The sequence below is a fragment of the Panthera uncia genome (assembly GCF_023721935.1).
Source record: "Panthera uncia isolate 11264 chromosome C1 unlocalized genomic scaffold, Puncia_PCG_1.0 HiC_scaffold_4, whole genome shotgun sequence".
In the NCBI taxonomy this organism is placed as follows: Eukaryota; Metazoa; Chordata; class Mammalia; order Carnivora; family Felidae; genus Panthera; species Panthera uncia.
Genome location: NW_026057585.1, coordinates 717,517 through 732,006, shown reverse-complemented (window position 1 = coordinate 732,006; position 14,490 = coordinate 717,517). Strand labels below are relative to the sequence as shown.

At 52.9% G+C, this 14,490-nt stretch overlaps 2 protein-coding genes across 2 annotated transcripts in view; both read right to left on the bottom strand.

The window, feature by feature from the left end:
- Positions 1-6,067: 6,067 nt before the first annotated feature.
- LINGO4 (leucine rich repeat and Ig domain containing 4) lies at positions 6,068-9,311 on the bottom strand. Its single transcript, XM_049616245.1, has one exon. The coding sequence runs from the start codon at positions 8,639-8,641 to the stop codon at positions 6,866-6,868; it is 1,776 nt and encodes a 591-aa protein (XP_049472202.1). The 5' UTR covers positions 8,642-9,311; the 3' UTR covers positions 6,068-6,865.
- Positions 9,312-11,518: 2,207 nt separating this feature from the next.
- RORC (RAR related orphan receptor C) overlaps positions 11,519-14,490 on the bottom strand; it is a 12,593-nt gene continuing 9,621 nt past the window's right edge. Inside the window, 2 exon segments of the mRNA XM_049618406.1 lie at positions 11,519-13,323; positions 13,325-13,468. Of these exon segments, the coding sequence (XP_049474363.1) occupies positions 13,213-13,323; positions 13,325-13,468 (255 nt within the window). The 3' untranslated portion in view covers positions 11,519-13,212.

Genomic DNA, 14,490 nt, shown 5'->3' with positions numbered 1-14,490 from the left:
GTGTTTTTTCAACACAACTTTAAAAAGTGATGTACATGGGGCATCTGGGTGGGTTAGTCAGTTAAGCGTCCAATTTTGGCTCAGGCCATGATGGCTCAGGTGGGGGAGTTCGAGCCCAGAACCTGGAGCCTGCTTCTGATTCTGTGTCTCCCTCTGTCTCTGCCCCTCCCCCGCTCATTCTCTCTCCGTCTCAATCTCTCTCTCTCAAAAATAAATAAACATTAAAAAAAATAAAAAAACTAATGTACAATATACAAACAGAAAAGTGCACAGATGAAAAGAATACATCTTGATGAATTTTCAGAAATGTAACCAACACCCAGGTCAAGAAACAGAACATTACCACTGTACCCAAAACCACTCTACACAAGGGGGTAGCCATACTCCCCTCAAGGGTAAACCACTCTTCTGACTTCTAATGGCACAAACTAGTTTTGCCTGTTTTTGTTTTTTTATATAAAGAGAATCACACGGTATGTACTTTCTTGGGGTCTGGCTTTTTTTGTTTGACATTATTTTTGTGAGATTCAGCCATATTGTTGTGTGTAGTTTAAAACAATTTTTTTCATGTTTTATTTATTTTTGAAAGAGAGAGAGTACAGAGCCCAATGTGAGGCTCGAACTTGTGAACCTCGGGATTGTGACCTGAGCCGCAGTGGGATGCTTAACCAACTGAGCCACCCAGGTGTCCTTGTTGTGTGTGGTTTTAGTCCATTCGTTCTCATTACTACATAGTATATTGTGGAAATATACCACAATTTACTTTTTGATTGTGCTGTTAATTTAATTTTGATTGGAGCCTCATATTGTTAGATTACCCAAAGGAGAATTGTATTTATGATACAGATTCTTCTTACTATATACACATTTAAGCCATTGGTGTCCCATCAGTAGCATATTAACGTTTTTGTCTTATAGACTTTATTTCTTGTTAAAATTATTCCTAAGTATTTGAGTGCCTTGATTGCAATATCCATTTTTACTTTTAAAAAGGTAAACGAGTAGTTCAGACCCATTATTACAATAAAAAGTGTAGGCCTGCTTTATGAAACCATTATCTTTTAGCTCCAATAGGACTTGGTGGGCAAAAAGTAATGAAGTGAAAGTCCAAGAAGGATTACAAATTAACAAACCACAGGAGGAATTTTTTTTTTATTTTTTTAATTTTTTTTTTAACGTTTGTTTATTTTTGAGACAGAGAGAGACAGAGCATGAACGGGGGAGGAGCAGAGAGAGGGAGACACAGAATCGGAAGCAGACTCCAGGCTCCGGGCCATCAGCCCAGAGCCCGACGCAGGGCTCGAACTCACGGACCGTGAGATCCTGACCTGAGCTGAAGTCGGACGCTTAACCGACTGAGCCACCCAGGCGCCCCAAGGAATTTCTTAATCAGAGCAGCAAAGAGCCAGGTGTAATCACTTTTCCCAGAAACATTTTGAAGGAGGGTTGACTTCTAACTGGCTGGGCAGGGAGGTTGGGGAGTAGAAGGGATGATTCCAATCCTATCTGGGATCTGTCATCTCACGCATCCCCCAAGAGTCCAAGTCAGGATTGAAAGATTGGGTTATGAGGATGGGATTGGGTAAATTGCAATTTCTGTGTTCTCATCTCCAGTTCTGAAGAGTCCTCTTTCCTCGAAGGGTGTTCTGAACAGGGTGTGGGAGTAGGTGATACCAGTTAAAAGTCTGTGTTTTCCAGAGCATTCAGTGAACAGGTGTTTCCATTCAATAAGCCAAGCAGAAGAGCAGACTTCAGCTAGAGGGCCGGGCAGTGAGGGGTTCTCAAAGGCAGTAGGCTGGTTCCAGAGCCTTTGCTGCTCCCAGAGTTCCCTTCCTGGACAGCAGGCAAACAGTCCAGTTAAACAACATTGAGCCACTTGGGTTTTTGGAAAACAGCACTCATATCTCCCTTTGCCTGTTGTAAGAGTTACCCCTTCTTCCCCATGACTCAAGGTTCTGCATCAGAAAGCAGCAACCCAGAGGGTGGGCCTTAGTATCAGCAATTACCCTGGCCTTGCTCTTTAACTCTGACTGATGGATTTTGGTGGGCGTCATAAGAAAGCGCTGCTTCTCTGGCCTCCACCACTCAGCTCTAGTCTTCCTACTTATTTCCCCTTAGAGTAGTTTGGAGAAGAAGGACTCAGGATCCCTGGTCTCAAGTGCTCTCCATCCTGAATCACCACCACACTCACTTCTTTAAGCAAAAGTGCCCCTACCCCGAAGTCTTCTGCCTCCTCCTGAGAGATGGAAGCTGGCTCTAGGAGGAGAGCAGGGGAGGGGAGAAGCTGGAGGCCCTAGGGACCTGCTATGACCCATGCTAGTGTGTGCTTTGTGCTATAGTCCTTGCCAGCCTTTTCTCCTTGTGTGTGATGGACCCGGAGAGTACGGACAGGCCGGTGCTCAGCCTCCCCTCCCCACCCGATGCTTCTCACAGTAGACCTTCTTCACCTGCTTTCCATCCAGGCTGCAGTGGCTTCAGGGTGACTGAGAACAATCCATGCACATTTTTGTTCATAGCTCACACCAGGCATTTGCAGAGGGGTCTGTGACTCAAAAATGCTCGCAAGGCTTTCATCCTTGAATCAGGGATCCAGCACAGCAAAGGAAATAGAGAAATTAGAATATATCAGGGACCGGGGCTCCTGGGTGGCTCAGTCAGTTAAGTGTCCGACTTCGGCTCAGGTCATGATCTCACGGTTCGTGGGTTCAAGCCCCGTGTCAGGCTCTGTGCTGACAGCTTAGAGCCTGGAGCCTGCTTCAGATCCTGTGTCTCCCTCTCTCTCTCTGCCCCTCCCCTGCTCATACTCTCTCAAAAATCAATAAACATTAAAAAAAAAAAAGAATATATCAGGGACCAAAATGGTGGGGAGTGCCCAAATGCTGCCAGAGTATCTTGGGGTCCAAGCTTCTCTTAGCTGAGGTGAGACTGTCTCTGAAATGGAAGAGAGGGGGTGGAGAGGGCAGGGTGGGGTGACCTCAGGAAGGTTCTGTCAGGGAGGGGTGGGCACACTCTTCCAGAGCGGACAAGGCCTGTAGACTGTCCTGCTGTACTAGATTCCTGAGCAGCTTCCTATACCCTAAGAGCTTGCTGAGATTAGAACCCAGAAAAGGACCTAGAAATGTGAAGCCCCCAAATCGTGAGAGGCTCTGTTTCTGGCAGCCAGGATTTCAATTTGGCCCATCTGATCCCGGGAATTGCTGCCCCTTTCTGGCCAGTCCCTGGGGCAGAGGCAGCAGAGGGCACTGAGAAGAAAGGGTAGCCACCAGCCAAACAACCCTCAGCTTCCTGAGTCAGGTGCCTCAGGGGTCCTGAAGGTGGGGCACCACCAGCAACTGGCTTCGTCCCCCTAAGGGGCTGGCTCAGAGTGGCAGGTGGAAGAGCACCTGGGTCAGGGCCCCATGGCTGAGAGGCCCTGCAGACGGGCTGAAAGAGTAGGCAGTGACTAGGACAGCACAGGTGGTGGAAGGCATTTGGGCTTTTAATTTAATTTGATTTTTTAATGTTTTATTTTATATTTGAGAGACAATGTGAGCAGGGGAAGGGCAGAGACATGGAGACAGAATATGAAACACAGCCCGACGCGAGCTCGAACGCATGAGCAGCAAGATCATGACCTGAGCTGCAGTTGGATGCTTAACCCACTGAGCCACCCAGGTGCCCCAGGCATTTGGATTTTGAGTCTGACAGCCCCGAGTTCAAAAGCAGCTCCCTCACTAACTAGCTGTGTGTCCTCAAGCAAGTGAATCTATTTGACCTTCAGTGGCATCAGTTAAAGTGTCCTGTGTTACAGAGTTCATGGAAGGATTAAATAAGAAAACAAATACAAAGCCACCGACACAGCATAGGCTCTGGATAAGTGTCTTCTCTCTCCACTCCTGCACCGCCCTGGGGATTTCCCCACAATGTGACCTGTAACATCCCTGAATGTGAACACACACCACTAGCACATGTCTCTGGTTGCATTTACATACTGGTACACACACACACACACACACACACACACACACACACACCCAGCCTGTACAGTCACACTTGGCTAAGGGCAGCCTTCCCCAGCAGGTCAGATAGGGACCTGGCTTGCTGATGATTAGACAAGCTGTGGAAGTGCCCATCACAGTAACCTGTCACATCAAAAGGCTTTAGGAAAAACTGTGTTAAGGAAACAAGGGGTGGTAATTGGGGGTAAGTCCACTGGCGTCCGGAGCCCCGCCCTGCCCCAGGAATGTGCCTCTCAAGGGATGCCACGCCCACCTCTGCTGAGAAGGCCCTGTCATGCCCAGAGGTGGTGTGTCTGCAGCTGTGCTGTCCAGGAGATTGGTACTGGCCACGTGTGGCTTTTGAGCACTTGAAAGATGGCTGGTGTCCCTGAGGAGTGGAATTTTAAGTTTATTTCAGTTAAGTTAATTGAAATGTTAAAACTGATACTTGATTTGGTGGAAAACTTTTTAACATGTTTGGAACAACTTGTGTGAACCTACTTTTTCAACAATGAATTTTATGAAACCTAAGAACAGATCAGATCTTTCTGGTGAAAATTCAGTGAGATGTGCTATAAATGTAAAATATACACTGGATTTTAGAGACCTAATATGAAAAAATAATGTAAAATATTTCAATAGTAATTTTCATATTGATAACATGCTGAAATGATAATAGTTTGGGTACCTTGGATTAAATAAAATATAGTATCAAAGTTCATTGTATCTGGGTTTTTTTGCTTTTTAAACGTGATACTAGAAAATTTGAGATGACATGGGTGCCTCACGTTCGATTTCTGGGTAGAGCTGCTCGGGAGACTTTGGGACTCGGCAGCTGTGGCCCCTGCTCCCTGCGTCACCTGTGCCCCACTGTCTCTGGACGCTTCCCTGAGATTTCTCTGCACAATATTGCTGTTTCTGCTGTCTTCTGCATTGCAGGGTGGGCAATGAGAGTGAGAACCTCTAGTACTTGACCCCCAAGTCCCAACCTAGTAAGCCGTGGATGGAAGGTTTTGGAGAGGAGAGAAAGGGCTGTGTGGGGGCTGGGGGGAAGCGTGGTGGAATCTTTCCGGTGCCTTATAAACTGGAGAGGGGAGGTTGTCAGGATGCTAAGAGAATTGTAAGTGCGTGGCAGGGGCAGGGTTGGAGGCTCAGGGATACGCTTTTCTCTAGATTGTTGGATTCTCCAGCCTCCCTCTCCCAACCTCCTGTTCTCATCTCTGACCCACCCCCAGAGGCCCACCAGGGCCCCACTGAAGAGCTTGCCTGCTGGTCAAGTCTGGCTGCCTCCTGGATGGCGTCTGCTCCTCTCCCCTGTGGGGATAGTTTGAGCTGGGAATCTTCTAATGAGTAGAGTCTCCTCGGAGCAAGGAGCAAGGACAAGAGCAGCAGGAATCAGCAGGAAGCTGATGATGCTTGCATCCTGAGGGGTGGGTGGGGGCCCTCGAGGGTGGAGGGGAGCTAAGGACACTGAGCAGATGCTGCTGCAGAGAGAGGCTCCCCAGGGCCTCGTGACTCCCCACTTCTCAGTCCTTCCTCCCTGCCCCTCCTGTCCCTTCACTCCTCCCTGTCTGAGATGCTGAAGCTGCTGCCTCTTGAATCTCTCCTTTTCCCTGGCTTGGCTTTGCCACCTATTTGAAGCATGCTCAGAGCAGTCAGCGTCTCCTCTCAGCCTGCCTCTGCATCTGGGGTCTCCGTTAGACAGTAGCCTCCATCCAGAGACAGCTTCCCACCTGGGCTGCACTGAACAGGGAACAAGAGGCCCCTGCAAAAGGGCAGTGGAAATTAACTAGGCAGCCAGATCCTGCTGCGGCCCCTTCCCTCCGCTCTCCCTACAGTGTGCAGTGCCCTTCCTGCCTGGTTCCTCCAAGCCTGGTCCTGCCAGGTTCTCAGTCTGCCTGCTGGGACAACTGCAGATCTGTGCTTTTGCTAGGCATTTTCTAGGAGTTCCCTTTGTACTTTCCCCCTAGGGTACTAGGGGTCTGTGATTGGGGGATCCCAACAAGAACTGGAAAGGAGGGAAGGAGCCAGGTACCCCAGGCTGGAATTTCTTCAGAGGGATCCCTTGGAAGGTGGAGGATCCCTCCTTCTCTAACTCCAGAGTACAGGGAAAGGGCCGAAATGGAAACAGACTGAGAGTTTCTCCAGAACATCTCTGGGCCTCCTTTGGTGTTAAGCTTATATGTCGGGGAGGCTGCTGGGGCACATGCTCAGTGGGCAGGCAGAAAGGGTAGGAAGGGAGAGATTTGATAAAAATGAGAGGGGAGAAAGTGTGAAGTAAAGAAAACTCCGGATATCACATTAGTTTAGACCGCTGCTGTCATGGCCTTTTGGCAGCAAGTTTAATGATGTGACAGATGGGGCAGGTGCTGGAGGCCTCATGCAGACACAGCCAGTGTGCAGTCTGCCCCCCCCCCCGCCCCCCTGCATTGTACACTCACATCTTCTGAGCCTGAGATCCTTGGCCCTAGTTCCTTGCTCCTGGGGAGGATACAGACCAGAAAAGAGAGGTAGACTGCATGGTTGAGAAGCAAGCGGCGCTTCTCAGTCTCACCTCTGCAATAATCTCGTAGCTGTGGTTGGCAATTGGTACTGGTTGTTAAAGGGTGTCGTCAGTGTGTGTGAACGAGTAGACTGGAGCCTTGGGGATGTTTCCTGCTTGGTGGAGGGGGGTGCGGGGAGGGCTAGACTGACTACAGGTCTACAGCTTCTGCTCCCATCCTCAAACTGCAAAAGGAGGGGTGAGGCAGACCTTCTTGAGAGGCGTCATTAGCTGTTGGCACAATGCAGGCGGGGGTGGGCCTAGGTTCTGGTTCAAGCAACCTTGGTTTTCTTCCCTTTTGGTATCCGAAGCTGTCTTGGCTGGAGCTCCGATGTGGAAGTAAAGGTCAGAAGAGCTTGGCGGTGACCCGGTTACCCCCGGAGTTCTTATCCCCTGAGGGCCGAGGTGCCACAAAGTCAAAGGTCATGTGATGTTTGACCCGGCCTTTGCCCTTGCTCCAGAGGGCAATGAGGCCAAAGCAGAGGGTCACCGAGGTGAGGAAGGGGAGGAAGCCAACTGCTAGCACCATAGCTACGCCTCTGCTATCCAGGAAGAAGGGCCTTGGGATCCCTGGCATGGTGATGTTAGGGTCAGAGAGAGTGCCATTTGGTGGTTCAACTTGGAGTACTTCGAGCCAGGTCCTCAGGGAGTCATTCCCGGCAACATTGCTGACCACGCAGACATAGGCCCCTCTGTCCTGCAGCTGCACCGAGCGGATCTCCAGCGTCCCATCCTCCAGGACCCTCACTCGCCCAGCCCTTCCCAGCCAAGGGCCCTGAGGCCTCCTCCAAGAGACCGTGGGCGCTGGGTCTCCGTCTCCAGAGCAGGAGAAAACAGCCTGCCCCCCCTCCTCTGCGATGACCCATCGCGGCCCAGACTTTCGGATCAGGGCTGGTTGGCAAGTGAAGTGCCCTGGAGGCAGGATGTCTGAGAACTCCCTCAGGCTCTTGCCCTGCATGTGCCGGGGGCTGGCACAGGCAGGGGGTGCCACGCCGAAGTCCAGGCGCCTGCGCAGCCGGAGCAGCCAGAGGAGGCGGCAGTCACATGCCAGGGGGTTACCCGACAGCCGCAGGGTGACTAGTTGGTCTGGGGAAGGGAAGGCCGTTTCCTCCAGCGTCTGAAGGGCATTATCTGCCACGTCCAGGAGGTGGAAAGCGGTCAGGCCTTGGAAGGCATGGGCAGCGATGGAGGTGAGGCACGCTCCTGCCAGCCGGAGCTCCTGCAGCCGCACCAGGGGACTGAGGCTTCGGGCGGGGATGGCTGAGATGGGGTTCTGAGACAGATCCAGGACCCTGAGGAAGCTCAGGTGGCGGAGCGCTTGGCAGGGTACTGTGCTCAGATTGCAGCGGGTGATGGCCAGGTTGCTAAGATTGAGCCCAGCCAGGCTCCCAGGCTCCAGAGCCCCCAGAGATGGCCAGGAGTGGATCTCCAGCTCCTTTAGCTGCCCCAGCCCCCGTAGTGCCCCAGCTGGCAGCCTCCCAATATCCAGTTCTCGAAGCCTCAGGGCCACTAGTGCTGGGAGGCGGGCCAGGGCCAGGCCGGGCACTGTGCTGAGGTTGCAGCGTTCCAGGGTGAGGGTGCTCAGCTGGGCCAGCCCTGCCAACGCCCCTGGAGCCACGAACACCAGGTGGTTGTCCCCCACCTCCAGCTGCCGGAGGCTGCCCAGCTCCCCAAAGGCTCCGTCAAGGAAGAGGACAATGTGGTTGAGGCGGAGGTCGAGCAGCGTGAGGGCAGACAGGCCTGAAAAGACCCCAGGCCCCATGATTCGCAGCCGGTTGCCCTGCAGCCTCAGGGTCAGGAGGCTTTGGAGGCCATAGAAGGCCCCAGGCTCAAGGGTGGACAGCTGGTTGTAGCTGAGGTCCAGTTCCTGGAGCAGGCCCAGGCGGGAGAGCATTCCGCGCTGAAGCCCCCACAGGCGATTTCCACTCAGGTCCAGGAGCTCAGTGTCCGCCGGGAGTCCCCCAGGCACAGCCTCCAGTCGCCGAAGGGGGCAGAGCACTGCCCGGGGCTGGGAGGCACAGTCACACACGGCAGGGCACCCACCACAACTGCCTCCAGACAGGAGGAGCAGGAACAGGAGAGGGGGCCATGGGGGCCAGGCTTGCTTTGGAGCTGGACCCATAGCCTTCCCCTCTTCAGTCCTGGAATAGATGATGACATGGTCCTGTTTGGAAAGTGACTTCAGACGATGGTGACCCTGGACCTCCTGGGCCTCCGTAGAGGAGAGGGAGATTGAGCTACCTGTGTCAGCATCACCAGCAAGTAGGGCAGACCCAGGAACAGTTCTGGGGGACTGCCTCCTTGGGGGGCTCCTGGGTCTCCTCTCTGGGGAATCTCTGCTTTGCTCTCCCTCCCAGCCCTGGGTAACAGGCCGAGTGCCTCCTGGCTCATGGAACGTGAGTGAAGCCTGACTTCAGCCGGGAAAGTTGTACGTGAATGGACAGGAAGCAGGGAAGTAACGTTGAGTCTTCCCATTTTCCTATATCTGTGAGATCCAGGAATACCGCAGGTCCCTTCTCCCTGACACTTGTCCTCCCCAAGCTCTGCCCTCCACTCTCTGCCCACCCTTTTCTCCCATGTTATCTATCCATAGCTTTGTCTATCTGTCCATAGCTCAGGGGGAATCACATGCTTGGATTCTGATGGGAGCGCGGTCCTCACCTTGACGAAGTCCTCCAGGGCTGGGAAGTATGCTCAGCTCTGTGCCCCTGGACTCCACCTACTGCCCCTCTGCCCTTCTGGAGCCTGGCCCAGGGCCTGGGGCCCTGAATTAGCAAGACCCAATCTCCCTGAATGCCTGTGTGGCTGACAGCCAAGCAACACGTTAGCCATGGCACAGGCTACTGGGGGCACCCGAGTCCCTCATGAGAACCCTACGCGCAGCCCCTATAGATGACACTGTGGTGTGTGAGGGACCCAAGGGATGCCTGGGTTTTGAGTGTTGTTGCTTGGTCCTCAGGTTCAGGCTCCTGTTACATCCCTCCTCGATAGTGTTTTGATTTAGTCCAACGTGGGAATCTGAGGGAGATCTCTTGTCCCCAAACAATACACAAGAGACAGACTGTGAGCCAGGGAGGCATAGACAAGGAGGAGAGACAGCACCTGGCCAGATGGTGTGGGTGGGGAGCAAGGGAGCCCTTGGCTGGCACAGCTGATCTCTGGGCACAGGCTGTGTGCAAAGCATGTAGACTGCAAGTGGGTTTCTGGGAACCAAGGGCCTGGGCAGAATCAGGATAATGGCAGGTATCATGGCCACTGGGGACTGGTCGAGGTGACAGAGGAGAAGGGGCCCCATAGGTGGTGAACTCACTCTCACCTCACCGTGTTAAATGTCAGCAGGGCATTGAACCATGGAGGGGAGGTGTTGGGACCAAGAGGTAAGTGATGCTCCCTGGGAGGCAGGATGCCTGGGTTTCTTTCTAGCTGCAGATCCAGATGGCCTTTGGGGCTTCAGGCTGTCTGTGCCCTGAAGGGTCAGCTTTCTGTCACACACCCCATTTTCTCCCACGTGGAACTTTACGAGGTGGTGTGACTTCTTCCCATTGCGGGGTCGGGGAGGGGGGATCACATCCCTGGATCCTGATTGGAGTGAGGATCTGCACCCCTCCTCTAGAAGAGTTGTTCTGGCACCTCTCCCGCTGTAGTAGCAGGAAACCAGAGAGCAAAGAGGCCCGGAGAGCAGAGGGATGTAGGACACCATCCTGAGGCTTGGGAGGAGAGAGAATGGTGCGGGGCAGGCAAAGGCAGCTGACCAGGCTCCTCTTGTCCCTAGACCGACCTGGCAGGTATCTCTGGCATGCTGAGAGTTCTCCAGGGACAGACGTGTCCCAGTCTCCCTCGTCCCTACGCCTGTTCTGGGAAGTCCACTCGACAGCTAGCTCTTTATCACTACTGCTGCAGCTACTGCTCCTCCTTTGTGCTCTGCACTCAGCAAAAGTGCACTGAAGCATGTAACCCAGCTTCCCTCCCTCCCCCTTCTGTCAGTTTCCTCTTAGTCCCCAAAGCCTGCTGGCCTAGGGGCTGGGGGATCTAGGGACAACCCCTTTTCTTTATTTATAACGTGGCTAATTTAATCCCAAACTTCCCTCGCCAGTCTCCATGGCTACAAGACTGGCTTCCAGCCACTTTGCCGGAAGAAATGGGTGTCAGAACCACTTCTTTCTTTAGATGGGGTGGGGTCTCGGGCATCAACCCTTCAAGGAGTAGGAAGCTTTCTTCTTCTTGTCTCTATGTGGCAATCCAGAGACACATATGAACCTTTAAAGCAGACCTGACTGGAGACATGGGGACTTGCGTGGGGAGGGGGCTCTTAGGGGAAAGATTTCTGGAATTTCCATACTGATTGTGGAGAAACCCTTCCCAGAGGTAGAGGAAGCCCTGGGGAGACGGAGGGAGGTCTCTTTAGAGTCCTTCCCCATAGAGGTGTCTGGGACATTTTAGTTTTCCCATCAAAGTCCGGTGGGGCCAGGATCAATGGCTGGTTGGGGTGGGGTGGGGTGGGGTGGTGCAGGGGGGAGGGGCAGGAGGAGCGCAAACCCTCTAGCCTGAAAGGGACGCTGGTCTGGCCTTGTCTCTGAGAATATTGTAGAGAAGGACAGCTGCAGCTTTGGGACAGGAGGTGGGGGCACTTACCGGAGAAGCTGGAGGGCGGCATCAAGTTGGACACTGCCTCTGTCCAGGGCTGGGGGCCGTCCCATTCAAGCTGCTCCCCGGGCCGCCGGGCCTCACTTCCCTCACTGCCCGCTGCCCCGCCGCCCTCCCGCCCGCCTGCCCGCTGGGGCTGCTGTTGCTGCTGTGGCCGCTGCTGCCAAGACCGAGGTAGAGAAAAGAGCCAGAAAGCATTTCTCCTTTTTTTTTTTTTTCCTCTCTCTCTTTTTAAACCAGGCGAGAATGAGTCTGCAGCAACCCTGTTGGTGCAAAATAAATAAATAAAGCAACCAGGGAGGGCTGCAGCAAGCGCCACTACAGGATGGAGAAGGGGAGGGAGCGCAGACGGAGACTTTGGGGTCTAGGAGGGGTCAGGAAGTGGAGGCAGCCAGCAGCTCCGAAAGGGTCTCTGGTGGACATGCTGACTGCCCTCTGGGGAGCTCAGGGACAAGCACCTTCCTCTCCCAGATGCGGCCTTTCAATCTAAATGCCCCCCATGGGTATCATTTTGTGGAGAAAGTTCTCCATCCAGAACATCTGCTGTGGAGCTTAGTTTGAGACTCCTGTGGGGGTTTCTGAGGAGCAACTCCCAAGCCTCCCTGGGGGCTGCTCAGAGTGGGGGCTGCGATCCTTTTGATGCTCATGGGTTGCTGGGCTGAAAACCTGGGTCTCCACACAGGAATGAGACAGGAGAGAGCAGCTGGTCGGTGGTCTGATTTAAGACCCTCCCCCCTCCCGGCCCCCACCACACATGCCCCTGGCCTTTAAAATCATTTTATAAAGAATAGCACAAGTTAGGATTTATGTCTAGCCTATTAAACCCTCCCCTGAGAGCAATACAACCCCCTCCCCCGCATCACCTGCTGTTTATCCCTCACAGGATGGCTCATAGCTATTTGTAAAGCCAAGCAAGAGAAGTTTTGGGGCAGCCTGAGAGGCAGGTGTCTGCCCTGTTCCCTGGTCTCCTCCCTGCTAGAGTCAGTAGTGCCCCGTCACAGAGTGAAGAAATTGTGTCTGTTTCCTTTCTCCATAATGACAGCAGGACTCCTCCAACGTCTGTCTGGGACCATCTGACTGACCAGTGTCCAGCCATCTATCTCTTCTTCTCCTGGGGTTTCTTGTGCTAGAAGACATCTGGGGCTGGGATGGCGTTTGGGCCACCCCAGGTCTAAGGTTGGTGGACTGGACCACCATGAAAATGTTCTGGGGTCCCTCAGGGTTGGGACTCTTTTCCTGAGGCCACTATGCACCTCTGAGCTGTGACCTCAAGGAAGACAGGGACTGTGTCAGATTAAATGTACTGCAGAGGTGCATAATTGCAGGTTGAGTTTGTGAGTATGTGTTTCACCTGTGCATGGGTGTGTGTCTCTCATCAGGTTTGTGTTGACCCCTAAAGTCTATTTCTAAAGTGCACATAAGAGGTTTGAGTTCTAACTCAATCTATGATGCTCTTGGCCTCCATTGTACCTTATCCCTAAAAATCCCATAAAATCCCGTAAAAGATTATCCCAGCCCCTTACCCCCATCTCATCCTTACCCTCCACATATCCAGTTTTTTTTTAGACCCTGGGTAAAGGGAAGCATGTCCAACCACTTCCTTGCTGAGCTGAGAGGAAGAGGGAAGGCAGAAAATCTAAAGATCTGTGTTCATGTTATATACAGGTCCTTCTGGGCTCCAGCTGCCAGTCTCTGAGCTTGACATACCTCCCCAGCCAAAGCCCACAGGGAAATGCAATGAGGTATTTTAAAGTCCTGTTCTTAGCTTCTGAGCCCAGAGTTGAGTTCCATTCATCCAGGGTGTCCTGGATCCCCCTGGTGTCCTGAGGACACTGTGGTCCTCCTAGAGGTCCCTATGTGCCACCCTAGGCCTCTCAGAAGCTGGGGGTGAAGAGTCATGGTGAAGGAGACGCGACCAAGCTGAGGCTGGAGATGGTGTTCCTTCATCCCTACCCTCTCTGGCTCTTGGCCCACCGCTGGGCAAGCCTGTGGGCAGAAAGCCAGTCTGAGCAATCGCTCACCCCCAAAGAACAGGCAGGGTCCACCCTCTCAGAGCATAGGAAAGAAAAAGGTGAGGGTAGGAGGAGGGCTGGGGCGAGGGCCAGCGGGCTCCAGAGAAGGGAAAAGCAGTCCCTCCTCTGGGTCACTCGGACAGCCCTTCAGGTGACTCAATTTCAGTGCTGAAGAGTTCCTTGTAGAGTGGAGGGAAAGCAGCCTGGACCACGATGGGGTGCAGATGCTGGAAGGTTTGCAGCTTTTCCACGTGCTGGCTACACAGGCTCCGAAGCTTCCCCTTGGGTGGCAGCTGGACATGGGTTAACAGGGGGGGAGGGTCAGTATGCCAGCCTCCTCCCCAGAGCCAAGATGTCCTTTCAGCCCTCCCGGGCTAGGGCAACCCTCCTTGCTTTCCCCTCTGCACTTGGCATCGGAGGGGTGGCCGGATTCGATCCCATCACGGGGGAAGTATGTGTTCAGGAAGCCGGAGACAAGCGAGGGCTGCTGCAGGACAGGTGTGTGTTTTCTGAGTGAACCCCCAATCACATTCCCGCTACTCACCTGGTAAGTGCTCCAACTCCCACTTTCTGCTCTTAGGATGGTTGGATCCTGCGACTCTGTTATGTACTATCACTGGCCTTCATTGATGCTGTTCTCATGTGGAATGCCTTTCCAGTTCTTTGCTTGGCTAATTCTTCCTCACTTTCAAGTGTCACCGCCTCTGGGAATATTTCCCTGACTACCCCTCCCTGGATTAAGGGCATTTCCTTTGGGCTTCTCTCTGTGTAGTAGCACTTAAACCTGATTGTAGGAAAATGGTCTCATTTGTCTGCCTTCCCACCCTAGGTCTAATCTCCTTACGTAGGTTCTCTCCCTGTCTGCCTCTCTCTCTGTACCTTTTGTTCCTATCATAGTGCTTGGCACATGACAGTTGCTCAGTAACTATTTGAACTAGTTTTGAAGCAGGTACCCAACGCTACCAATACTCAGTTGGAGGGTCTCTCCTAGAGACCCAGGAGGAGACAGAGGCAGGGAGACCTTATTGAAGAAAGGCCAAGAAAACCATTCATCTTCTGCAGCTTCCTGTATAACCAAAGTAGGCTTGAAAAGACCGCTCTCCAGCTCTCCAGCTCCCACCTCCTCTCCCACCACCATCTTAGTTTCCTAGCAAAGGGGCAGTCAGAGAGGACCAGGCAACATGGATCCCTTGATATCTTTTAGATTCATTCTTTTTTCATTTCCACTGCTTTACTTTGAGTTTGCCTGGACTGTCACAGTACCTCCATCCATCCATCCTTCCATCCATCCTTCCATCCATCCTTCCATCCATCC